Source organism: Gymnoscopelus braueri, assembly GCF_963280865.1.
Source record: "Gymnoscopelus braueri genome assembly, chromosome: 6".
Classification (NCBI taxonomy): domain Eukaryota; kingdom Metazoa; phylum Chordata; class Actinopteri; order Myctophiformes; family Myctophidae; genus Gymnoscopelus; species Gymnoscopelus braueri.
The window spans coordinates 21,684,167-21,712,076 of record NC_137607.1 but is presented as its reverse complement, the minus strand read 5'-3'; the positions used below and the strand labels follow the sequence as shown (position 1 = coordinate 21,712,076).

Sequence of the window (27,910 nt, the reverse complement as noted above, 5' to 3'; positions counted from 1 at the left end):
TTGTAACTGCTAAATTGTATGTAATAACTTGCAGTTATTACAAAAAAAAACATCTTAAATGCATGTCTAAATATCGATGCAATAACTAATCTCTCTTTATTTTTAAAGTTGGTTATCATGTGCCTCTACTCAGACTCCACAAAATACTGTATTGTCTACAGCCTGTTGGGAGACAAGTTACTGCAGTAGATATACTGCATTTACTGCAGCTTTGAAACATTAATGGACACAAAGAGCAATCATTACATTTGTCATCCATAATCTAAAACGGATTAATTTGACCTTTCACAACTTAATCCCAATGAAATTAGATTTAGAAAACTGTGTTGCACAAACAGCCTTATTTGTGTTAATTACTGACTCCTACACCTAATAGTAACTAGTGCTTTTAACCTTTAAACATGGGTCTGCACATTTTGTGCTGCTGTCCCGTTACTGAACACCGGTAATTTGTACGGTTATGTTTTTAAAATGGATTTTATGTCGTTATAGGTTTATTTTATACAAAACATTTTGTGCTGCTGTCTTGGCCACGACTGCCTTGTAAAAATAGATTTTGAGTATTGAGTAGTCAATGGGACTACTCCTGGTAAAATAAGTGAAATAAAATAAAACAAAAAAATACAAAACTCCAATAAAATATCATGTACTGTAGATAGGTTCTTTATTTAAAATTCTCTGTTTTACAGACAGACAATCTATCAGATGAGTCAATGTACAAAAGTAAACACACGATTTATATTTGACACACACATAGAAGAATGGCCAGCAAAGACCAAAGGCACCGAAACACCAAGAGGAAAATGTAAAAAGATACAGAGCCACGTCACCCAGAGAAAGCCCAGCAGAGTCTAGTTACAAACAAGGAGAAGCTGGAGCAAAATCAAAGACCATGACGTTTTTACATCACCATCCACTGTTGTGTGCTGTGTAACCTGGGCCGCTGGATGGATGGTGGTTGTCGTAATACACAGGTGAGAGGATAGGGGGGCTTGCACAACCCTTTACTGAAATCCATTCCAGGTGGTTCTCATTCTCTGGAATTCAAAGCCCAAACGTCTTAACAAAATGGAGATGTCCCAAGGGACCATGTCTCACCACAGGGGCCCCCCACTCCAGTCTCCACCTCTATGGTCCCATATGCTTTCCACAGTCCCAGGTCATCTCTGGGGCCCTCACAATCACTACCAGGTGAGAATCCCTCTCACTCTTTTCTTCCTCCATCTTGTTGGGGTTTTCCCTTTTTTAATCGGGTCTGTCTGAAATGTCATCAGTCCACTGTGGGCTGTACAACAACTGTACAGGAGCCCTTATTCGCAAATTAACCCCCATCCATGCACATGGAACAGTGGAATCTTTTGAAGTGGGAAAGGAGCAGTGTTACCAGCTTGCAGCACAGAGTTTGGTGTTTGGTACGGAGCCTTTTATCGTTACAACAGTCCTTAAAAAGCCCTGCCAAGGCATCTGGTTCATGTTTAGACCTGGAATTGGATCCTTTTGTGTGGCAACTCCAAAAAGGCACTAATCTGAGAAGGCACCGGTTTAGTAATGGGCCAGAGTGCTCTGTACATGTGAAATGAAAACATACCCTACATGTAGAGTAAAAACATACATGCATATATATGTACATATATAGACTTAATTGAACATGAAACACGTCTCATGGTATTAGCAGACAGATATGGTATTAGTGGCTCGTAGTGGCAAGCAGGGGGTGATTGCACAAAACCTAAACAGCGCTGGCATGGAGAATCTTTTTCCATCCTTCCACAAGTAAATAAAGCACTTCTTGTATTTCAAATAAATTAACGCCATTATCAAAATGGCCCTCTCATTCTATAATAACAGAACACAATGTAACAAAAAACTAACTCAAAATAAAGCCAAAAAGATTGAAAGAAAAGGTAAGAATTAAAGCAAAATGTCCATGTGTTTTAAATGGCAGTGATTTTTTTACACTCTAGTAGTGGTATATCACTGTTAAAAATCTAAGACAAGCTATCCACGTCAATGTATACTACCACTCTGCAGTCCATTTCACACAGGCGAAAAACGAATCAATCAATTGTTCCGATTACTTTTGGAAAATAAGTAACGCTGGCCACAGGCTAATGACTATACCGTTCTAAATATTCAGAGCGAATCCGTCCCTGTCTGGAGATATATTGGCACTGTCGGGCAGCAGAGGTCAGACCTGATGATCTGGTGGTGTGAACATGTTTACGACTCAATACCTCCATCGTCCGATAGCAGACTAGTCAGAGCTGCTCCCATTAGTGGTCACATTTTTAGACTAATGTGGACAGATCTCGGGGGACACCTGTAGAATGAGGTGAGCAAAGTGACACAATGACTGGAATAATCAGTTGACAAAACATACGTCATAAACATTATGTCAAAATGATGACTAGAAGCATACACTGACATTAAACATTAAAATGATGTGATTTGCCTTGTCGGTCTGATACAAAAACTATGTAAGCCCGATATACACCTGAACAAACAAGTTAGCTAGCAGCTCAGCAAGTTGTCTGAAATGTCTACAAATGAGATATACTGTGAATAACATGACCATATGATTATTGGTGGCTATTGCTGGTACTAATTCAGTCTTCACTATTGGCTGTGTGGCTCCATGTTGCCTGTTATTGGCTGTCTTTTTACAACTTATGACAGATCTGTGTGATTTGCAGCTGTGTGATCCTTTCATCAACTCAGAACTTAAGCAGAAACCTGAAGGTCATCTAGTATTGGAGGGATGTCCAATACTGAGTCTCCTAGCATGATGTGGCCAGGTTAAGGTGCGCTAAAATGGGATCAACCGAGGCATTATACCTTCAACAATATTGAACCCTCTTATCGTCCTTCTGTCCTTATTATAGTGCCTTCATCACTGCCAGCTAAGTCGATTCTGTACACAAAGGCCATTAAAACGGAAACTCACGTAATAAGGATATACACTTCAGCATCAGCAATGATGCTTCAAAATCAATATACTCCTCTCTCCTTTGGGAGGAGAGGAGGTCATCATCTTTGAGAGGGAGCTCAGGCACCCGGGAATAGGGCGCAGTCCCCTCAGTCAATCCAGTGGTTTGAGGGGGTAGGTGCAGTGTAAGTGGTTGACACATCTGGAGCTGCGGGCTTGGAGGCTGTAAGCTGTCGACTGGGGCCATTAGGTTGACCCCCGGGTCAAACAGCTACATATTGTACGCTGCAGAATGAAGAATCCATATTGAGACACTAGAACAGGGTCGTCTCACGAAAGATTGTAAGTCGGCATGCTGTGGAATACAGACAGCAGACTGGGGTCACAGGTCGACCCTCTCATATAGAGCTATACATACTCTAGGAGTAACAAAATCAAGATTGAAGCCCTCTGGTTGGGCCCTCGTTACATATGGTTGGGTAAGCAGCTTGCAGCCCAAGGACCCCAGCGTAAGCCCTGTTCACACAGGCCCCGTGTTGTGATGGTGGTAGTTGTAATGGTTGTTTTGCTCTGCGTCCGCGATCTGCAGGCTGGGTTTCCTCTCCGGCTCGTCGCTCTCAGTCTCTGGGCTGGTGGCGCAGCGAGGCGGACGTTTCTTAAAGAAGTCGGACACAAAGTGAACCTATGGAGAGAGAGATGAAGGTTGGTGTTGTTCAGTTGGAGAATAATCTTTTCCCAGGGAGAAGTGCAAGGGATGTAAAGCATGCAAAGGGGCTGGGGTGGAAAGTGTGATTGCACATGTCTGGAAGGACCTGTTCATTGCACAGCTGCTCCATGCACGCATACATGTGCACACTCACACAGGCACACTCACACATACATAGATATATCCGAGTGGAACACACAGGGAGACGCAAGGCCCCTCCAGCCCCGAGAAACCATAAAATATTGTGCCCAGGAGGGTCTCAAATTGCGCACAGCAGTCTGAATGCCCAGTCTCACTTTCCAATATGAATCACACACACACACACACACACACACACACACACACACACACACACACACACACCTCGAGGAATTCCACAAGTAATTTCTGACAGCACTTCAATCAAAAAAGGGAAGTGGTCAAACAATAAAACACCCAGCTGGATGACGTGCTCCAGTGGGCCAAACAGCTGTTGCCTAGAGACCTGCCTGGTGTAGGAGGCTCCTCGTGAGCAGCAAATTACTTTTGTCTAAAATGTGGGTGTCTCAAATCTTGAGTTTAACTTGGGGGCACACCGCACTTCTATAAAGAATGTTTTTCATGAAGTCATAAAACAGAGACAACTAAGACTCAAAGTTGTGGTCTGAAATTTGAATAACATTGAACAAGATTGAAGCTAGCTCTGCAACGCACATCTCCGTTATGAATCAAACATGGACATAGAAAGCCTTCTTAGCAGGAATCATCAATGTGTCCGTTAAGGCTGGTAAACGATATTCAAGAATTATTCGAATATTGGGAACATATGTATATCTGAATATGAAAATTATTATTATAATTTTTTTTTGTATGTTTATTTGACAGGGACAATACAAAAAAACAATGTATCAAGTTATAAAAACAAACAAAAAATATGTTTTATTGGATCCGAGCAATTGTTTTTTGTATTGTCCCTGTCAAAAAAAAAAAGAAAAAGGAAAGGAAAGTTACCAGCCCTTGTGTCTGTACACGGACAGATGTGTCCGTGGCAAGACTTGGCCTTGTCCATGGCAAATGTTTGTTTTTTTGTTTTTTACATGACATTATATTGTTCTTATTTTGATCATAAGACCCAATTACTGAGTGTCAGTCTCTGGGATATCTTCAGAATGTGTATGACATTGATTTACTATGATACTAACGCACATTAGGAGTCCACTAGGACAGCGGTTCTCTAACTTTTTATTTTCAACGACCCTCATAACTCTGAGAGTGCTCAAATGGAACCAAATGCACTCGTAATGTCCACCACAAGCCAGCATGGCGACGATCCCTGCTTCTTAGTTCTATGGTTTCTGTTGATGAACTGGAAGCTCCATAACCATTGGAAGAACATATACCGTAGGACTTCCCAACTTCAAAGAGACAGCAGAACTCACGTTGAGGACAGCGATGAGTGCTCCCTGCAGCAGGCCCACCAGCACATCACTCCAGTGGTGCTTGTAATCAGAGACTCGGGTGTAACCCACGTACACCGCAAAGGCCACCAGGAAGAACTGGATTGTGGGTCGGAGGAGCCTTGCCCATTTGGCCACCAACCTTGCCTGGACGTACAGCTGGAGAGAGAGGGAGAGAAGGGAGGGAGGGAGAGTAAGATGGATGGATGGTAGTGGTTTGTAGGGAGAGAAAGGGATGAAGGGCAAGGAGAGACAGACCAGGGAAAGGAACGAGAGAGAGAGAGAGGGGAAGTCAAGGGCATAGCGAGAAAGAGCATGTTTATTTAAACATTCCTTTCTGTTTTTCACAAAGCTGTTAACACATGTCCTAAGTGGTTCTTCTGGCCTTTTAAAATGTCCTCTGACCAAACAAGGTAACATAATTCGGAGAAGAGAAGCTATTATAACTGGCATGAGCATCTATTTGCATTGGCATTTGCAGTCAAAATGTTGTCTGCTGACGAAGTGGTGAGGTAATGCAGCTTTAAAATGTGCACTTTCAATATTTTCTAGGTAAACTATGTAGCATACATTATCAGGCAGGCTCCGTTTAGGCTTCAGTCCAAAGTAACCCCAGCGATAAAAGAAGAGGCAACAACTTGCATGCACCGCCACTACGTCTAAGTAAAAAAGAAAACCAGTTGACTTACAGTAGGTACGTTTTAAAATTGTGTCTAACTGGGGAAAATGTGTTGAATATAATTTCAAACACCCCCTACTATGAACTGAAACTCCATTTTAAAAAGGAGGAAGAAGAGAAGTATGAAACTGGCAAAGGCACACAGATTCCTGGGGTTCCACAAGCTGGTTGTCAGAGGCGTGGTGGATGTTGGCACTACAGCAGAGCCCCCCTGCCATCCAGCCACTCAAACTCAGCTCTGAACACTGCAGGACGCTTGTACAGTAATACAGTAGACAGTACATAAGCTGGACATCTGTAAGCTTAGCTCCGTTTACTTCGAGCCAATAACCGAAATACAAACTACGTACAGCGCAGTATTTTACAGGCTTTTACATATTCGAGCTAGTAGTGACATTTCAGTCTCTTATTTCAACTGCTATTGCCAAACAAAGTTTAGAGGATGACAAATTGCCTTGCTTGGCCCCTTTGAAGCACACCGTCTATAGTAGGGGGTACTAAGTGAAAAATCGTTACGCGGCGGATAAAAGCATGAAATTTGATACAGATGTCCCTTGGGTCATCCTAAAACATCCTAGAAGGGGTGCCCAAAAAAATCTTAAACAGGAAGTGAGTTATGGACAAAATCCAAAATGGCCACCTAAACTGTTGACCGTTGACTCAAAAGACACCAAAATAATCTCCAAAAAGCATAAAATGTGGCACACATGTCCCTTGGGTCATCCTAAGACATCCTAGAAGGGGTGCCCCAAAAAAAATCTGAAACAGGAAGTGAGTTATTGACCAAATTGAAAATGGCCGCCTAGTGTTGTCGATTGACTCAAAAGACAACTAAAGAATCTCCAAAAAGTATAAAATGTGTCACACATGTCCCTTGGGTCATCCTAAGACATCCTAGAAGGGGTGCCCAAAAAAGTCTTCAACAGGAAGTGAGTTATTGACTAAATTGAAAATGGCCGCCTACAGTGCTGGCGATTGACTCAAAAAGCCTATAGAATCTCCAAAAAGCATACAATTTGGCACATATGTCCCTTGGGTCATCCTAACACATCCTAGAAGGGGTGCCCAAAATAATCTGAAACAGGAAGTGAGTTATTGACTAAATTGAAAATGGCCGCCTACAGTGTTGAAAGATGATGCAAGATACCTAAAGAATCTCATAAAAGCATGAAATGTGGTACAAATGTCCCTTGGGTGATCTGAACGCATCCTACAAGGGGTGCCCAAAAAGGTTTTAAACAGGAAGTGACCGCCTAAAGCAGTTGACACAAAAGAAAACATAAAGGGACGTCATAAAAGTGTATAATTTGGTACGTACATTGAGTGCTTCTTAATATATCCTAGAAGAGGTTATTTATTTGCTTGTTTATTAAACTTTTTAGGAAGGGACCATGTTGAAGAAATTCTAAATGGCTGTTTAAACAGTTGACCATGGCAGTCTGCATATTATGCAGACTCAATACGACAGGTTATGCAGTGCATAACCTGCCGTATTTTGTAGTCTACCTTCTGTTTTCATTTCTACATCACTTATTCATTTTACTTTCTGCATTATTTTTTTATTGTACTCTTTGAATCTTCTTTATTTATCTAACTCTCTGCATATTCTTATTTATTTTACTCTGCATCTTATCTTACTCTGCATATTCTTATTTTACTCTCTTATTTATTTTGCACTCTACATCTTCTTGCTTGTTTTACACTCTATCTTCTCATGTATTTTCTTCTTGATCATTACTGTTTTTTTGTGATTAGTGTTTAGTAACTACATGTATTCATGTGTGCCATTTCGCAATTACCAGCACATTGGCATAATGCTCTGCAAGGTAACCCAGCATCCCGGCATCTACACTTTCTCGAACAGAAGGGCTCAGCTTTGCAGCCACACTTGAGTTCTCTACAAACTTAAGCAGCCTCTGGCAAGAGTGTCCATAAAGGTGTCCACGAATCAGCGACTTTAATCCATCCATATTTGTCAGGAGATGGTAGAGATTGCATAGCTTTCAGGCTTCTGGACCAAATGCCAGATTGGCTGCTCGATTTGAATATTGTAGCAGTGCAGCCCGTGTGGGAGGAGTGTTTTCCATTGAGAGACTATTAAAACTTTTTTTGGCACCCCTTAGGATGCATTCAGATCACCCAAGGGACATTTGTACCAAATGTCATGCTTTTATATGAGATTATTTTTAACTTTTGCATCATCTGTCAACACTGTACACGGCCATTTTCAATTTAGTCAATAACTCACTTCCTGTTTCAGATAATTTCAGGCACCCCTTCTAGGATGTCTTAGGATGACCCAAGGGACATGTATGCCAAATTGTATGCTTTTATGAGATTCTTTAGTTGTCTTTTGAGTCAATCGACAACACTGTAGACGGTCATTTTCAATTTTGTCAATGACTCACTTCCTGTTTACGATTTTTCTGGGCACCCCTTCTGGGATGTCTTGGGATGACCCAAGGGACATGTATGCCAAATTGTATGCTTTTATGAGATTCTTTAGTTGTCTTTTGAGTCAATGGATAACACTGTAGGCGGCCATTTTCAATTTTGTCAATAACTCAGTTCCTGCTTAAGATTTTTTTGGGCACCCCTTCTAGGATGTCTTAGGATGACCAAAAGGACATGTGTGCCAAATTGTATGCTTTTATGAGATTCTTTAGTTGTCTTTTGAGTCAATCGACAACACTAGGCGGCCATTTTCAATTTAGTCCATAACTCACTTCCTGTTTCAGATTCCTTTGGGCACCCCTTCTAGGATGTCTTAGGATGACCCAAGGGACATATGTGCCAAATTTTATGCTTTTTGGAGATTCTTTTGTTGTCTTTTGAGTCAACGGTCAACAGTTTAGGTGGCCATTTTGAATTTTGTCCATAACTCACTTCCTGTTTAAGATTTTTTTGGGCACCCCTTCTAGGATGTTTTAGGATGACCCAAGGGACATCTGTATCAAATTTCATGCTTTTATCCGCCGCGTAACGATTTGGCCATTTTTTGTGCTTAGTACCCCCTACTACTAGCAGCAGCGCCTGGCCCTTCATACAGACCCAAGGCCAAGGGTAGTGAACTGGACAGACAAAGGGGGTCAGAGAACAGTCCTGGTGCTGCCTTCATCATCTCTGAGAAATTGCAGCATTTCCCTCCAGCTCATTTGTCTAAGTGTCTACATTCTTCCAACTGAACTCTTGCCTTGTCCTTATATGTCCACACTGGCACTGTCTGTGACTCTATGAAATCCCCCTCAACACAACACAACACAATCAGTCCTTTAATACTGATCTAAAAACAGAAACATGACATCAGATGATTCCGTCTGGGCTCTCATGAGACTGATTCATGATCGTGACATGTGTTCACACGGGATAGAAGGCTTTTGTTCTACTTACCGCTAGGAAGAGCATGCAGTACATTCCAAACGAAGAGTGACCGGAATAGAAGGATAACCTGGAGAACAAAAATAATAAAAACATGTTTTTAACCTTTTATTACCTCATGTTAAAGTAATACTAGGTAACTTTTTCAATAAAACTAAAGTTAAATTGTATATCTTTTGTGAGTGGCAAATGTTTCACAACACCCACACCCACACTACCGCACCGGTTTCCTGTTTGGCCAGGAACTACCACGCTAATGATCACGTCGGCCCTCGTTCTAATGACGAAACTGAAACTTAATTTTCTCCTTGTAGTTTTTTCTCCTCGCATATCACTGTTTAACGTAAACCCTTCTAACTACAACCATGGAGCTCCGTTTGACACATGGTTTTCACTGGTAGATTCAGTGAGATGTCGCCGATGTATACAGACAGTGCACAGCTCAATCTTAAGGATTTTAACAAGGTCTATGGCGACGTGAAAAAAACAAAAAAACAACAATAACACGTTGGCACTGGTGAGTACATTATGAGATTAACGTCTGGCATGGAACGTGTTAACATTCAAATACACAGTAAAAAAAAAAGAACATTAATTAATTTCTTAAAGTGTAAAAATGGACTCAGACACAGACAGGAAAATGCTCACGTCTCCTACCTGGACTCTGTGACGTCTCGAGGCCTGCCAGTGCAATTAATCTCAAGCACATAGCCCTTGCAGACCTTGGGGGCGCAAACGGCCATGAAATTGGGCCTCGGGCGGCCAATGGTAAACTTGGCCAGGTCAGTTAGCGACTGGCTGACGGCTGCCCCAAACAGGAAGGTGCCCAATACCTTGTAGAGAGCAGCTACATACTGGTTAAAGTCAGAGTTGGAGTAGATTCTCTTGCTGTAGACCAAATAGGCCTCTCCAGAGGAGACCTGAGGGAATAAAAGAGAGAAAGGAGAAGACAGAGATGATATTATTCAGACTTCCATTATTGCAGTTTGACAAGATTAAATATCCTCAAGCTAAAACCCAAAGAGAGAGGGAAACTTTAATATCCTGTGTGTCACTGGACTATTCCCTCCTAAGTAAGTTACTATTTTTTTTTTTACTTTCAGTTATATAAAACTATGTGATAGTAAACAAAGACCAGTCCACAACATTTTAGATGTTGATTTTAGAAAATAGGTTACAAGCGTGCCAACTTATTGACTGTTAAATGTGAGAGGACCTCAATGGAAATAAGTCTCGAAGTCAAACTGCTGTAACCATGTGGTTTTGCTTATCAAATAAATCAAATCAAATTAAAAAAGAAAAACTATGACAAAGAGCAGTAAGGATGAATATTTCTCCCAGGAGAGGAAAAATAGGACTTACAATGATGACAGTGCAGGAGATGGTGACAGCAGCCAGCAGGCCATGGGTGATGGTGTCTGATTTTAGGGGGTACATAATGCTCTCATCATCACAGTACACCCCTCTCTGGTACGGCCTGTATATAATGTTCATGATGATGAAGGGCAGCGCCGCTACAGTGAGAATAAAGCAAAACAAGTACAGCCTTGTTAGATGGGCTTAGATGATCAAAATGATTAGAGGAAAAAACAAGTTTTAAAAATGTAAAGAATGGGTTCTGGAGGATGCTTGATTGAGATGAACGATTAGTGTTTAACAAAATTATGATTATAAGGATTTGGCTAATTCAGGATAATGGAGTTGGACTGAAAAAACATTATTTTGCGAACGGAATCAATAAATAACAGGTCTGTTTTCTTTTCCCCTCAGTGTTTCAGACATGACATCAGTTCCTAATCTGGGAAAATGTTTCTCCAAGGTTTGCTAAATTATTTTTCCTCTGCCTGCCCCTGAACACCTTTTATTTTGAAACGCACAATGATGAACAGCCTGGAGGACCTAAACAAGCAGGGCAAACACTTGCCTGGCAGGGGTTTGCAAAAACAAATGTTGAAATAGTATTTTTACACATGCAAGCTGGCAGTGGCACATGCACAAATCACTCTCACACACACACAAACTATAACTCTTTAGGGATTTGGGGTATGGTTGTGTGCACACAAACAAGCACAAATATAGCTGCCCAACACTCCTGGACGAATAGAGAAATGTCCTTGAGTTATCCTGGGGCATTCATCCCAAAAACCCATACATACACACACGCACACACGCACACTCACTCACACACTCACACACACAGATGTGTGAAGGAAGACCACAGATCAGCCATGAGGAAGACATTAAATGTTCTATGCTACAGTTCCTGTTGATTAAGCTAAACTAATGAACACATCTCTCTGCAGACGTTACACTGCATCTGCTGTTTAAACATCTGCTGTTTAAACAGACAGAAAGAGTGTTAGAATGACCTAATTTGCTGCTAAGGGGTGGGGGTGTGCTTTACCAACAACCTGGGGCAAACTTTCATGTAGAACCAGGAGTGGAGCAGGGACCCGGGGCATCTTCATCGTATATGTGAAGTGAATTCCTCTCCCTGAAAACTACATTGACTACACCACATGGCAGGCAGACAGCCAGCCTTGGGGCCAGTATGAAAATGCCATGTGGCCGCATACTAAATGCAAGAAAAACAGTCGTGAAAAAACGACTGCGCACACTTGAAAAGTGCAGTCTCCCAAAGTATTACATTTCTGTGTAAATCAGTGGCACGAACCCCTCCCATTCTTCCAACAAATGTCTGCAGCTGACATAATCCCAGGCGGACTTCCAGGGAGACGTATTGATGAGAGGCCAGGAGTCCACTTCCATGTACTGAGACTAAATAAAAATATACATGCAGATGTTGGGGTCGGGATTCAGTTGAGGTGAACATTCTCTAAGTCTAGAACACCACCAGGGTTCTCACCCTTCTAAAATCCTGTGGCTTCCCCTGTATGAATGAAGTGGCTCTATAGATGAAATCAACAAAAGATCTTACATTTCACCTGGATTCACCTGGTTGAACAGATCATGAATAGAAATGCCTTGCACAATTTGTGAGGTACAAGGTTTGCAACAAACCACTGGCTAGTTAAACCACATCATCACTAATGGACATTACTCTAATTTTGCAGGCTGGGGATAAAACAGTTTTTTTTTTTTTTAAAGGGAATGGGACAGTGATAGAACATTGTTTAACTTTTTCATACTAAATGCACTTCTTAGTCATCATATATGCACAACATGCATATAATATGTTGCATATTTGCTGTTGTCTGGCACAGTATGTTGCCAAGGTGACATCAGATGAAGACTGACATTGTTTAGTGGCATGCCAACTGCGCACATGTTCCCTCACAGACACCAGACAAAGAGCTGTATTGACTCATTGGAGCTGTCCAAGGACAGGAAAGAAGATGCTTTGTTTTAGGGAGAGAATAAACAATGGTCTTCGACAGGATAAGACACATATCATTGTACGGCGAGTCCAAGATACCTAACCTTGGAGGAGTTGGACAAAAGAAGAGACAAACAAGGAAGAGGAAAAACTAAAATAGAGTTGCTGGGTTCATTCAAGATAAGATGAGCCACAACTCAACCTCAACTCAACATTGAATTTTGATTTTGTTTTTTCAAATAAAAAATATTTTTATAAAACGGATATTCCCAATCCTTGATTCTGATTGACTGGTTTCCTTTTAGTAGACGTGATGAAACAAAGACACTATAATCTACTCCTTAGATCAGCTTATATCAATCACAGGTGCGTTATTTGTTTCTACAGTGATCCAGGGTATGTGTAGCTGAACGAGGGAAGGGGAGCGCTTGCTTTCTTTACAAGCCCCGGCCATGCAGGGCTTTTAAGCACCGCCTGTGTAGGACGGCGAGTGACTGAGGGGCTTCGGGCAGGGCTTGTAAGGAAAACAAGCGCTCCCTATCCCTCGCAAACCATCTTTGCTGGATTCTCGGCTGCTGAACATTGATTGCAGAGGAGCAATCCAAATATTTGATAATTCTTCATCCTATTTCATGAATTTGAATATGATGGAAAAGTATGTCCAACATGAGAAAGTAACAGGGTGATTTCCAATAAACATCACCCTGCTGAAGGCCCTGTGCCAAACAGCCAACGTTTTCAGTTCAGTTTGAGTTTAACTCATTCAGTGCCAAAAATATTTCTGGCTATATCACCCCTGTGCCAAGGCCAAAAATACATTGTAAAAAAAAAGTGCTTTGGAGCCGAGATACAGCCTTTTCAGTTAAAAAGTTAAACAAGAAGTGAATGGAGCAGCAAATCTTCAAATCATCATATCTTGGGTTCTGAACCTTTTTTTTCAAAAAAAAAAAAAAAAAAGTTTTTTTTTCCATGACGTCTCAGACGTCATTGGCACTCTGGGCTTATGAAAAACGTGACGTCTGCGACGTCATTGGCACTCAATGAGTTAAGGAAGATTAAAATCAGGACACAAGCAATTTGTCATCTCTCACAATCACAAAACACTTTTTTTGTGGCATTCTCAGAGGTGCCAAGTAAATTCAGATGGCTGCAACAATACCAATGTCTACATCTCTACATAAACAAGTTAACGGTTATCTGAGGACGACCATGAGTGATGATAGAAACACGTACATTTCATGCTAATGTCTGGAATATTCTTGGTGTTATTTTTTTTTTTTTTTACCAACAAGAGGGTTTAGCCACTACGGAATGTTTGTCTTGGAGAATTCTAGTTGAATGATGATGCAGTTTGTCTTATGACACTGTTTTACCTTTTCTATCAATAGCCTACGTCGGAAATTAGTGTTTCCTGGCCATTGATGTTGATGCTTTCAGGTAACCTTGCCACACCTTAGCTTTTGCTGAATTGACGCCACTGGCCCAGTTCCTAAAGATGTCTGTCAGCTGGAGATTACAGGACAGTAAAATACAGTATATAAACCACTTTTTCCGTCCCTAAAAAAAGTCTGCGAATGAATAGATGTAACACAAATGTGTTGTCAGTAAAGGGGAGAAAATGTTGGAATAGCTACCACTTGCAATAACGTAAGAGTGTCCTACATATCACACTTTGAAGACCTACAGTATCTGCACGTTTAATTTGATATGATCTTGGATCTTGTATTTTGTTCAACTTCTGTATTTGTATGTTTGTATTTGTATATTGTCTCTTGTAATGTTTCTGTGTCTGTTACTTGCCTAAGGACAACGGATGTAATTTAGAATTTTTGCTAAACATTGGCATGCTTACATCTTACATTTCTATACTGATGTTCATGAACGTGCTCTATCCCTATCATACATAAACAAATACATCCACATATGAACTAAAACATATCTGACATATACAGTATATTTGTCTTGTGCATTTAAAGGCCAGTTGATTATAGTTGCTATGTCCCTGTAGGTGCGAGGATCTGCAGACAGCGGACGCGACAACGTGGTTGTTGATCATACTATAATTTGTGTTGCAGACACGCACATATTCAAGAGCAAGAGCAACACAGGCTGTACTCAATACGATATTATGCTGCTATGCGGATGCGGTTACGGTTACGTGCACAAGTATATTTTGGTGGACAAGTATAATTTGGCCTTAACCCATCCTGCCTATTAGGAGCAGTGGGCAGCTACTGAACAGTACCTGGGGGGGAGCAGTTAGGGGTTCAGTGTCTTGCGCAAGGACACTTCGTTGTGTCGGGAGAGGCCAGATCCTTCCGATTCCCTGGCAAACATGTACATTTACCTCCTAAGCCCCTGTTGCCTCATTAAGGAGAGTTGGAAAATGAAAATGTCTCAAAATACAAATTGTTGAGACATTGTGGGACAAATATACGACCGTATATTGGACCGCAAGACCGTACAATTAATACAAACTTTGTAGTCTGTACATCATAGAAGCACATCATAATCCACTTAATTTTGATTATTTAAGACATTTTAAGACATTTGTTAGCCAAAGAAATCTGATTTCTTTGATGATGGAAGTGTGGCTGAATCACAGAGGTGGGAATTATGAAAGACTGTTAGTTATCTCTGTGTGAACAGCAGAAGCTGGGCGCCACCTGTTACACCGAAGGCAGGCAGCTTCCCACTGGCTGCCAGTGCCACCAAACACAGAAGCCTGCTAGAACATTGTTTACACATGCAGCTACCTACTGGCCTTGACAGGCGGTGTTAAACTGGAAGAACAAAGCCTCATATTCCAACCATTTCCCTTGGTGGCACCATGAGTGCCACCAAATCCTGTCCATGATGGGCCTTACGACAATACAGGGGTTCTCCAGCTCAGCTAACATCCTGTCCGTGGGGACTCCAGGGACTGTAAGGAGACAGCGGGACAGAGGTGGCTTGAGGTAGATGGCTGCATCCTGCCTCCAGCTGGAAAGGACACAGTCAAGAAACAACCATTTTCCTGTCCCATCCCCTGTAGCTGGACTTGAATCAAACAGAGACATCGGATATGCAAGGGTTTCTATTCTGGATTTATTGTGATTGCCGCTACTCCAGCATAAACTCAGATGTTCCATTACTGATAATGTCAGCTTAAGGATCCCCGTCTGTCCTTTCTTTGTTTCAAAAGATGTCTGACCACAGTGAAACAAACAATATTATCTCAGTGAAAAACAATACTGTAAAAAGGACAGATAAGACTACAATAATGAACTATTGAACTTTCAGTGAACGTGTTTATCCAGAGACTGTGCCATTGCCAAGTCTCTTCAAAAATTATTTCAATATGGAACGTGATTGAAATTTACACAAGCTGTCAAACACCCCGAAACATTATTTGAAAGCATAACATTATCTGGGAGTTTACATTGCTGGACATTTAAAATGAAAACAAACTGTGTCCTTGAAGGGCTACTGTGTTGATTGCCGTCATTACTGAGAGGGACATGGTGACATGAAGTGTATTACGTCACAAGCCTTACATGGAACGGAATGTTCACATTTAGTAAAATGTTGACAATGCAAGCAAATGCATTGGAAATGCGGGCAAAAGTTTTGGTTTCAGCCCCTACCCCTATAGTACCTCAATGTATATCCGGTTTGTTTAGCAAATGCATATAACTACATAGGAATATATATATATACACAGCAATTATTTTCAGTTTCAGAGCTGGTCTGGTCAAAATCAAGGAAATGTTTATTTGCTTAATATGGCAAGTGTTGAAAGTCACTATAAAAATGGCAGGAGTGTAATTAATTCCACATAGGAGTCACAGAGTAACTCCCAATATTTTATGAAGCATTTAACACTTGCCAGGGCTGGACCATTAATCACAGTGGACTGGTAGAAAACCATAGGGCTTCAAAGAAGAGGGTTAGCACCTACCTACACAGAAAATCAGCAGTGTTCATTTAACTCCAAGATCGTGCAAACTGAGGTAAATCAACAGTGAAGATTATTATGTGTAATGAAAATGTGAATTTCTTTCAATAAAATCCCATAACTTAAACATTGGGGATACAGGAAAATACTAGTTTTTGTATATCCTTTACATACATTTATTTTTGATATTTCAGAAGTTAATTACATGACTGACTGCATTCATAATTACATTCATCCAGATTATAAACGTACTACACCGATATTCCCCATACCAATTCTATTAGATTAAACCAAATGAGAATGTTATGCTTGGAGAGCTATGCCAGTTTGCTACAGTTCAACCTTCTACAAATTTGCTAAATCTCAGTGTGAGTGAGTGAAACCTGTCCTTCGCTCATCTCGAGAACCGCCCAACCGATCGACTACAAACTTGTGTGTGCATATCGCCGAGGACCAGAGGAAGTGCGGTGCCCGGTGTGTCAAGTCAATTGGATCGGCGGTTGTCCAGAACCGCCAATCTGACCGTATATACACATTCAGAGATTCAGTTGTCCAAAACTGTCTACCCATATGGGCATATACTGTACTTATGACATCAGGGATCCCCATATATGGGCATAAAAGGGTGCCCATACCGGGTAGGGCATGAATTCCCAACCTGCATCGTTCCCGACCTGCATCGTTCTGGAGTAGGCTGGGTGGTGCACATTAGTTTACTAAAAATCACGGCACCTGGCCTCAAATAACCCCTTTCCTAGCTCGTAAGAACTGTGCACATCCATAATGAAGCATTGATTCAACAAACACATGAGATGACCATGTCAAAACAAATCAAACAAGTTTGGATCAAAATAATATTGGTTCGCAGATGAAGTTGCCCAAAAAGTCTGGGCTGCTGTCCTAGGCAGAATGAATAGTACGCCCTGAAGTGTGTTTGTGTGTGTGTGTGTGTCACGAACATTACCACTGCAAAAGAATATCTGAGAGACTAACCAGCATCTCTCTCTTGAAAAACAGACAGACTGACAGACACAAACACATGCACGTACTCCTTGCGGACAGAAATAGCACCATGGAGAGACAAAATAGGTCTTGAGGATACCACGAGACAATCCCACAGCCCAAATTGAACCGGTTCCAAAACTGCCTCTGCTTAAAAGACAGAGCCAAGTTCTTTGCCTTGAACTCCAAAAACCCCATGTCCTTGTGTATAGCTCTCTTGTGGAGAAAAAGCTAAGTATTACACAGGAAGGGAGGGCAGAGAGAGAGGGGGGGGGGGTGTTGCCTGGCGGTTCTGGGCCCACCCGTCTTCCAGACACCTGCCTCTACAGCAGAAGGAAACACTGCCCCGTTTGGAATGCAGCCAGGAAGCAAATCTCCGACCGCCAGTCACAGATCTCCTGCCTGAGCCCCTAATGGGAGACCTGTTTGAAGTTGCAGGATGCAGATCTCATATTTCCTGTCTCAGACTAAAGAAGGCCGCATTTCAGAGGCTTTCCCCCCCATTTTGGAACATTTAATGCCTCTTATGTGAGCTGCCCACAAATTCACATCCATTCACTACGGCACCTAGGTGTCTACCTTCAGCTGAATGAGCATTAGAGTAGAGGTCAGTAGAGAGACAGAGAGGTAAGTACATGATCATTACGTCAAAAGGGTCTCAGAATTCTGAACAGAGTCAGTGCCAGTCAGAAGAGGATAATACGTGGTACATATCTATCAATTAATCAATACAACGCCTGCCAAAAATCTGTCTTCTGCGGGGATTGGGGAAAGAATGAGCTTCATGTCCTGTACAAAGTAATTAATTCCCCCTTCTCTGGCACTTCCTTTTCTGTCAATCCGCAGTTCCTACATCCTCCCACGCACTTCTTTGGCTGTTGTAAATATAGAGGCCTCAATTGAGACACTGCTTTATTTAGCAGCCAGGCAGATGTGCAATTACTGAATGATTTGGAACAGAGTCTCACTATCGGGCTGAGCCTCATACTTGTCTCGTCCTCTTTTCCTACAGCATGTCTCAGCTTTCCTTCGTCTTTGTTTTCGCTCATCTGGGTGGCTGGACTTCTTTAAATGGTCTCACAGTTACTTAGCTTAGTTCCAATGCCATAACCTAAAGCACCCATGAAACCACCCCTAGACAGTTGACTACAATTCACAATTTTAAGAAATCATACACCCTGGGATTTCATCATGCATATTATTTCTTGGAGGTCGTCTGGTCTTGCAACGGGTATGCTTTTGTATGTATTTGTGGTGCAAGATGTAGGTGAAAAGTGACCGACTAACTGTAATAGAGCGTGAGAGAGGAGAATATTCTCATGAATTGCTTGCTCTAGACAGCGAAAATTATTTTTTATATGTCTTGGCATCATTCTTTATGGTACCAGGGGGTCCCCAGCAAAATTTGTTAATATAGTGTCACAATCATTTTAACCACTTTAACCATGTGTTATACTTTGGCTATTCAAAAACAGCAGATCTACAAGCTCATAGCACGGCACGAAGTGACGCGCTATGAGCTTGTGTGTATCTGCTATTTTTGAAGAATATATATATATTTTTGTTTGAATATTCATTTTAAAAAGCGAATTTCTTTTAAACACAAATCTTTGCTTCTGGGTGTCCCTGGCACAAAACATTTTCAGATGGGGGTCCGAGGCCAAATACAAACCAAACTGGGGGTCCTTGACTCGAAAAAGTTTGAGAACTGCCTTAGGGTAATCCTTATGTCTCTCTAATGTTGGCATTGCGGCAGGAAGCCTGCAGTGCCCCATTGACGTTATTACTGACATTAACAGATTGCATCAAGTGTTGTAAACACACAACTAAACCCTCTCATTCCTTCTCTGTCTCACCCCTGGACAAGCCGGACTGACTAATGTGGAAGGTATGTGCTGACAACCTCAGTCAGCAGCGTTGGTCTCTGGAATTCTAATTCACATGAGGAACGCCCAACCTCCCCAGTCACACCAAATCCTGCCCTTGCTGCCTATTCTTGATGTTTAATCCCGCTGGCTCGCTCCCGCCGTCGTATACGCATGCTGAGCACCAAGCAGGGTAGAAGTAAAGAGGGCGTGTGGGAGGGATGGAGGGTGGGCAGCTAAATCTGGTTGGGCAATCAAACAGTCTGGTTTTGGGGAGATCAAAGAAAACGGGCCACACAGGTTTAGGGCCTAAAGAAAACACGTATATAGTGGGAGCAAAAAATAGCCTGCATGTATACGCAACAAATTACATTGGTTTCAAGGTTCTCTAAAACCCATTAAGATTTGGTAATTATAATAGCCTTAATACACACGCACTGTAATACTTGAAAGAGGGAAATATGTTGGCCTTCACGTGTGCTTGTACGTGTGCTTGTTGAAAGGGCTCCAGTTTCCATGACAGAGCTCTCTTGGGGACAACAATTCCCATCAGTGTCATCAATGCATTTCTCTGAGAACCCAGCACAATCCGTCTTCCCAACACAGACACATGAGAGCTCTAACTCCCTGGAGACACTGAAGCATGTATTACTCGAATCTGTGGGCCAGATAAGGTCAAGGAAGTAACATGGTGATATTTCGATTAAGCCAAAATGCAACAAGATGAAAAAATTATATGCTGAAAGAGTGTGGGAGGGTATTGACCTCCATAGTCAGACTAAAATCTATAAATCAGTAATGTGACAAAAAATGTAAAACTGATTTATTTGTGGCAGTCATGAGTGAAAAGATAAAACCATGGAACGGTTTGTCATAATACATTGCCAACACCAAAATCATGTGCAATATTTTATAATTTGGAGAACAGCTGCTGGGTCCTAGTGTTCTGTGAGTTCCCAGTGCTTGATGGGTAGCATGTTGTGCAAAGTTACCCCCACAAGCAGTGATGGTAAAAGTACTCACATTTTTTTTAAAGTATCAATACTGCTATGTAGAAATACTCTGTTACAAGTAAAAGTATTTGTATCAAAATGTACTTAAAGTACCAAAAGTAGAAAGTACTCATTATGCAGAATGTCCCATTTCACAAGTTTTCAAATGCATAAAATGTATGGCTCACAATGCGTCACATCGCAACGCATTGTGAGCTTGTAGATCGGCTATTTTCAAATGGCGGAAATGTATATAGGGCTGAAGTGGTTAATGTATGTCTTAATAATAATCAAAATCTACAAAGTAACTAGTAACTTAAGTTTTCAATATTTGCCTCTGAGATGTAGTGGAGTAGAAGTAAAAGAAAATTAAAAAAAAGTACTGAAAATTGGAAATACTCCAGTAAAGTAAAAACACCTGAAAATTGTACTTAAGTAAATGTATTTAGTTACTTTACACCACTGCCTACAAGCAAGCATGAGACGCGCACCCGCTTTTGCCACCGGGCTTGGGCAGACGGCTGTGTTGTTGAAGGACAACGGACGCGCGCTTATGAGAAACTATGAATACAACTTGCCGAAAACAGTTGCGTGCATTAGCGCTTATGAGGATAAAGGAATTCCCAGTCTAAATGTCCAGTTTGCTAATTCACAACTACTACTTTTTTTTATTTTAAATATAAACTTTCACGACAGCCTAAGTACAAATATCATTTATGAAAGGGCTACTACAGTGAAGTCGGATTTTTTACTAATAATTTATTAGGCTACTTATGACTGAATCGTTTTTTTTTTGTACTGTTGTATGTGGGGATTATCTTGCGAATGTATCTGTTATGACAGACAAATTGTATCATGAGTAAAACAGCTAGTCCTTGGGCCAGACCAGATATTGGTACCATTTCAGTGGGCAAAACCTTACCTATACTAAATTGTTTTTACTATAAACAACATAAACTAAATAGGGTAATTATAAGTAAATTTATATATGATAGCCTTTCCATAGGAGTAGCTTTTTATATTTTGGGGCCATTTTGTTATTTTCCTATATACGCAGATTTTCATTATTTTTATTTATGCCAATAGCATATTAAAAGTTATGTCATCTTGTACGACGCAGTGACTAGGGGTGTCGCCAAGTTGAAGTTACTACGATCCGGTGGGAAAGCAGGGGTCCTGCAAGGAACAAACACTAGGTTATCAGTGATATCCCATGAAAAGTGACCAGGGGTTTGTACCCCCAAAAATGCCCTTAAAAGTCACCTTTCTAGCAGTGGACGGGGTCCTGTATGTGTGCATAGAGACCTGACTTCCAGTGGTGTAAAGTAACTAATACCTCTACATGTACTCAAGTACTGTACTTAAGTACAATTTTGAGGTGCTTTTACTTTCCTGGAATATTTCCAATTTTCTATACTTTTACTTCTACTACACTACATCTCAGAGACAAATATTGTACTTTTACTCCACTACAATGTAGTCAGCCCTATTTAAACTATTTGAAAACAGCCGATCTACAAGCTCACAACACGTTGCGATGAGACGCGTTGTGAGCTTGTAGATCTGCCGTTTGAAAAATACATTTTAGACAAAACTAACTTGTGAAACGGGACATTCTGCACAATGACTACTTTTACTTTTGGTACTTTAAGTATATTTTGATGCCAATACTTTTGTACTTTTACTCAAATAAATCTTTTTTTAGCAGACTTTTACTTTTAACAGAGTGTTTCTACATTGCCAGTATACTTAATTACGAAATCTGAGTACTTTTTCCACCACTGCTGACTTCAGAATGACTCACCTTCACTATCAGCTGTCGTCATCATCATGCACAAATGATTCCTGCACACGTGAGGTGTGGAAAATATAATACTTCTCTTTATGTTCCACCACTGTGCGTGTGTGTGTGTGTGTGTGTGTGTGTGTGTGTGTGTGTGTGTGTGTGTCAAATTATGAAGGGCTTTTAACAAAACAGGTTTGTTACAAAGTAATTCACAGAGCAACAACTGACAACAACAACTGCGGTATCACACTGAGCCCATATCTGGGGGCTCGGGGCTATTTAGTCACATAATATTTTCTCCTGTGTGTATTCTCATAATCCGACCACCGGTGCTCGTTACTTTTCACATCACCTGGAGTCAGTGACACTCAATACAGCAAATCCTACTCCTTTGACTTCCCTGTAGCCTACCTACTACTACGGTACCTTCAAATATGCTGTAGACACAGGGAGAGGTTAACCTCAGTCCTTCCCATGTGCACTCGGCCAACACCCTCCATCTATTTGTGCTGAGTGTACGCTTACATAGACAGAGAATGAGAAAGAGGAGGGGAGGGATACATGAAAGAAAGAAAGAAAGAAAAAAGAACGAAAAAAGAAAGAAAGATATTTTTTACGAACCACAAACTCAAGTCTAAAACCTAGATCTGAGGAGCTTGAGAAAGACGGAGTATCCCTGATGATGAATTCCACAGGTTTCCCAGCTCCCAACAAGTAGGGTCATTAGAAATTCAAGATTCTAGACCTTATGTTAAAGAAATTAGTGAACTACGCCCTGTCTAGGTCAACTGCTCTGTATTATATTTCTTAATTAAGTACACTGCAACACAGTGAGCGTCAGCGTATATATATATATATAAAAGAAAACATAAGCCACAAGCCGTGTCAAGGTGTTCTGAATAATAATCAGGTGTTTGAGTTGTAGACTATACAATACAGCAAGGGTCAGCAATCCTAGCTCCAAAACAAACCACACTTTAATATTAGGCTGTCAGACTAATACATTAATGCTAAGTTATTATTATGGCTGAGGCAACCTCACATCAATCATTGACAAGAAAACCATTGGGTTCACTTGATTTTATTATTTGGGAGGCTGGAGTGGGGATTCAACTAGAAAGGGAGGGGAGAGTCAGTGGGTGGGATCGGGCCGTCAAGATTGGACTGACCGCCCGGTGCCCATACATACAACATACACATCTGTCATTTTAGATTTCTTTGGCTATTCAAAAATAGCAGATATACAAGCTCATAGTGCGGTACCGAGTGCAAGCGCTATGAGTTTGTAGATCTGCTATTTTTGAAAGAGATCGTGAAAATGTGTGCAGATCTTTGAATACATATTTTTTTAAAGCGAACATTTGTAACTCAAATCTTTGCTTCTGTGGGGGGGGACAAAATATTTTGATGGGGGTCCGTGGCCAAATACATATCTAAAAATATTTTCTAAATCCTAACAGTATGTTGCTATATCAGTGGTGCTCCCAACTTTTCCATGTCAAGGACCCACAAAATGATATGTATTTGGCCGCGGACCCCCATCTCAAAATACGATGTTAGAGGAACTCCAGAAGCACAGATCGGAGTTAAAAATGTTCGCTTTAGAACATGCGTTCCCGATCTTAATGGATTAAGCTTAATACATTGTAAACTTCTATGAGGCCACAGAGTGTGTGGTAGTAGTAGTCTGCATGCAGGCAGTGTTCAACTGCCTGAATCCCCACAGATTTATGTAGCCATGGAGTAAATCCCAACAGGTGGGCCTCTCTTCTCTCTCTCAACAGCCATCATCCCACCACGACAACACAAACACAAACATGACAGATGAACCTGCTGCTAAAGTTCCTTATGCAATAAGTGTCTCTGGTATCACTCGCCGAAAGTAAACGATTTTCACATTTTCACTTCGAAATGTGTTCATTTCAGCAAGCGACGTCATCATGTAATTAAGCATGAATTATACTTTACTTTCACAGCAAGCCCGGCTAGCCCGCACACAGCCCCTGTTATACATGCAGCATTGCATATCACTAAACTTACTACCAATTTACTGTACTTTGTGTTGCCTTGCTTTAATTTATATAATATATCAAATATGATATGATATGAAATATGATACAAAAGCCTGAGTTTTTTTTTTTTTTTTTACATCTTGAACACCAAGCTCACAGCCACCATGTCAGACAAATTGACAAACATCTCTGAAGATGCTGCAGATTGAATTCTGGGTGATGGAGGAAGAAAAAAAACACAGTATCCAAGGTTTTCTTCTTTCTTTCTTTATGTGGCACCTTATGATTGTGTTGGCTGCGATATATTGTAATAAAAATGTATTGCGTGAGTCAAACAGGAGAGGATTTGATCCTGACAATATTAACTCGGGTATGAATTATTCATTAACAAAATGTCTTCCATGGGCCTATATAATCTAAAATAACCTAAGCAGTGATTACACATTATAATTTCTAATACAGCCTACAGTACAGGAGGGTGTTCCTGATCCGTTACAGCCCAATAGAATAATGCATTAATTTACGATGAAATACGTTAAGATAAAAAATAACGGTCTGCAAAGCAAAGGGACCTTTAAACATGTCTATAGTGCCAACTGCGGAAGTAGAACATTCTTTGTGGGATTCTTGGCAGACAAAAATATTGAAGAATAAAGGGGACACAGACATATACATATCAAATGTCCATAAACAAACATTCAGCTTCCTGAAACTCTATAAAATGCTGCAAAGTCAGTCAGCACTGCAGAAAAGGGCGTATGATAGCAGGGTTTCAAATGGTGTAATCTAATGTAGCATGTCAACCTGGACTGTATTTTACCTATGATTTGCATACATGTAAACACAATAAATGGACGACAGACTGGCTTCAAAAGTATGACACTACAAACCACACAAGTAGATAATATGCAATCATATAAATTTGCTTTAAAAGGGCTATTACAATTAATGTCAGGTAAGAGAAAATGTTAGGGAAAAAAGTAATTTACAATGTTTATGGTATTTAATGATGCCGCTCAACACCCCTGGCCTCTTAAAAGGAGACAGATGGAGTTGCTGTCCTGTGGACAAAGCAAGCTACAGTAAACTTAAACTAGCACCTCAAAAGGAAATAAAAACGTTTAAAAAAAAACTGCTTAACACAATAATTGGTGTATAGTGTAGTGTCACAAAAAAGTAATCCTGCCATGAGCTGATAAACTTCACAGTGAGGTTTGACCAGGGTAAAGTAAAAACATCATGTCTTTAAGAGACTGGTAAAGCATGGGATGCACTGTTGTGATATCCTACCTAGGTACAGTAACCTAGCCTCTATTACCAGTGGTGTAAAAAGTAACTTAATACATGTACTCAAGTACTGTACTTAAGAACAATTTTGAGGTATTTGTACTTTACTGGAGTGTTTCCAGTTTTTACTTCTACTCCACTACATTTCAGAGGCAAATAATATACTTTTACTCCACTACAATTATTTGACAACTTTAGTTACTAGTTACTATGTAGATTTTGATTATCTTTACAAAGCATACAGTAACCACTTCAGCATTTGAAAATATCTGATCTACAAGCTCACAATGCGTGGCATGAGCTTGTAGATCTGCTATTTTCAAAAGATTTTCATACATTTCATACACTTGAAAACTTGTGAAATGGGACATTCTGCATAATGAGTACTTTCTACTTTTGGTACTTTAAGTACATTTTGATGCCAATACTTCAGTACTTTTACTCAAGTAAATCTTGAATTCCGGGGGACTTTTACTTGTAACAAATTACTTCTAACATTGCAGTATTGACACTTTTACTCAAGTAAAAAACATGTGAGTACTTCCTCCAACCACTGCCTGAGCCTTGTACAGAGTGTCCACATCCAAGTCAACTCACCGACCACCACGCACAGCACGTCCATCAACACGTACAGCTTCTTCTTCCTCAGGTCTTTCATGTTTGTTCCCGATCAGTCTCTTCACGCCACGAAGGTTAAAAAAAAAAGAAAAAGTCTAGCTAATAAATACAACTATTTATTTGATGACTAATAAGTCTACTTGCATGAAGTCCATTTGCGCTCTGCTGCTCGCCTTGTTGGAGTAAACAACTGCAGAGCAGACTGTGGTATGCAAATAAACAAAGCAACCTGTAATAATGACGACTCCTTCCGGTATTATCTTCCCTCTCCTACCTGTCTGTCCTCTTCCTCTACCTGTCTGTCCTCTTCCTCTACCTGTCTGTCCAGGCAGGGAGTGACAACCATAGGTGTGTGCGTTTATTTTTTTTTAAAGAGGAATAATAACACTCTTTTAAAGTCGACTCGTGACCAGACGAAGAGGCATTATTATTGGGCTCTTATATATATATATATAGCGCCTCTTCAACTGCAACGATCTTTCGATTTCACACAGCGCTGAGTGCCTGAGAAAGCAATAAGTCTTTACTCTACACGGCTCTGTACAGACACTCTGCACACACAGCAGAGCAGAATGATCCCTCCTCCTCTAGTCCCGACTGACTTCCTAGCCTGGCTCCCCTCTGTCTGTCTGTCTATTGCTTCATTTGCACTCCGTCGCTGTGTGTGTGTGTGTGTGTGCGTGCGTGTGCGTGCGCGTGTGCGTGTGTGTGTCGCTTGATTGATTGAATACTTTATTAACAGTTTGCCAAAAAAATCAGCAGTTCTCAAACTTTTTCGTAATTCAAAAACACTTTCAAGATTTTTCAAAATGTACAAAGCTTGTATATCTGCTATTTTTGAATAGCCAATGCTAAAATAAAAAAATGACACAGATGCTTTCCCCGGTCTTAATGGGTTGCAAATGTACATGCTGTGTTGTTAGTTATTTCAAACAAGGATTACAATTTGTGTGTGTGTGTGTGTGTGTGTGTGTGTGTGTGTGTGTGTGTGTGTGTGTGTGTGTGTGTCGCTTGATTGATTGAATACTTAATTAACAGTTTGCAAAAAAAAGCACAGAAAGTGCAGTTCTATACAAAAGGATGCGAAAAGGATAAACCCAAGAAAGCACTATGGCTTGTTTCTGTGTATGCAATTCATCAAAACATTTAATGACAAACAATAATACACTATTGAATGATATAATCAATCAATCATTCAATCAATCAATCAAAACAGTTGGGGTGGGGGTGCAGGGTTATTTCTGGTGATAAGCTTGATTTGTCTTTACAGGGGCCAGTTCCAATTTGCAGCACTGTTGGTAGGGCATTCCACATTTTGGTAGCATAGCAGTAGGACGAATTTAACCCCTTGTTTGAGCCAAATCTGGGTTGAACGTGATTTGTGGAGCTCCCTCTGGTGTTGTGTTTGTGGACGTCATTGACGTTTTTGAAATAGTTTGACAGGTACATGGGTGTCTTTGTGGTGTAGTGTATATTGTAGACCATTGCAAGTTGCTGTACTCTGTCCTCTACCCTGAGCCATCCCACCCTAGCAAAGTGAGCAGGGGTTAGATAGCCTGCTGCAACCCTCCTGATTTCGTGTATAAAGGGGCGTGTGTATAGAGCCGGCGAGAGACGGCGCCTGATCCCATTGGTTCACCGATCTGTCCGTCAACCCCCGCCCCGTTAACACAACATTACGAGCGACGCCCACTGCACTCTGGTTGGTTGGGAAATGAAACACTTCCTCATACCCAGTACAGGCTATAGTTGGGCCAGGCTTTTATTTTTTAGCAAAACTAAGCAATAAAAGCCTGGAGATCGAGGCTAGGGGTTAGATGAACCCCTCCCTCGCCGAAAATAGCCGATCTATAAGCTCAAAGTGCAGCAGAACTTACGGATCTCCATCTATGAGAGAAGTATCAGATCTTTTACTGTGAAGCCTGATTTATTCAGCCTTATCTTATCTG

The 27,910-nt window shown here is 40.9% G+C and overlaps 1 protein-coding gene across 1 annotated transcript; it reads right to left on the bottom strand.

Annotated features, from left to right (window-relative positions):
* Nucleotides 1-647: 647 nt before the first annotated feature.
* plpp2b (phospholipid phosphatase 2b) lies at nt 648-26,541 on the bottom strand. The gene is made up of 6 exons (XM_080430282.1): nt 25,941-26,541; nt 10,488-10,639; nt 9,783-10,045; nt 9,138-9,195; nt 5,051-5,227; nt 648-3,608 (listed from the first exon to the last, which is right to left on the bottom strand). The coding sequence occupies exons 1-6, from the start codon at nt 25,999-26,001 to the stop codon at nt 3,447-3,449; spliced, it is 873 nt and encodes a 290-aa protein (XP_080286408.1). The 5' UTR covers nt 26,002-26,541; the 3' UTR covers nt 648-3,446.
* Between the last annotated feature and the right edge of the window lie 1,369 nt (nt 26,542-27,910).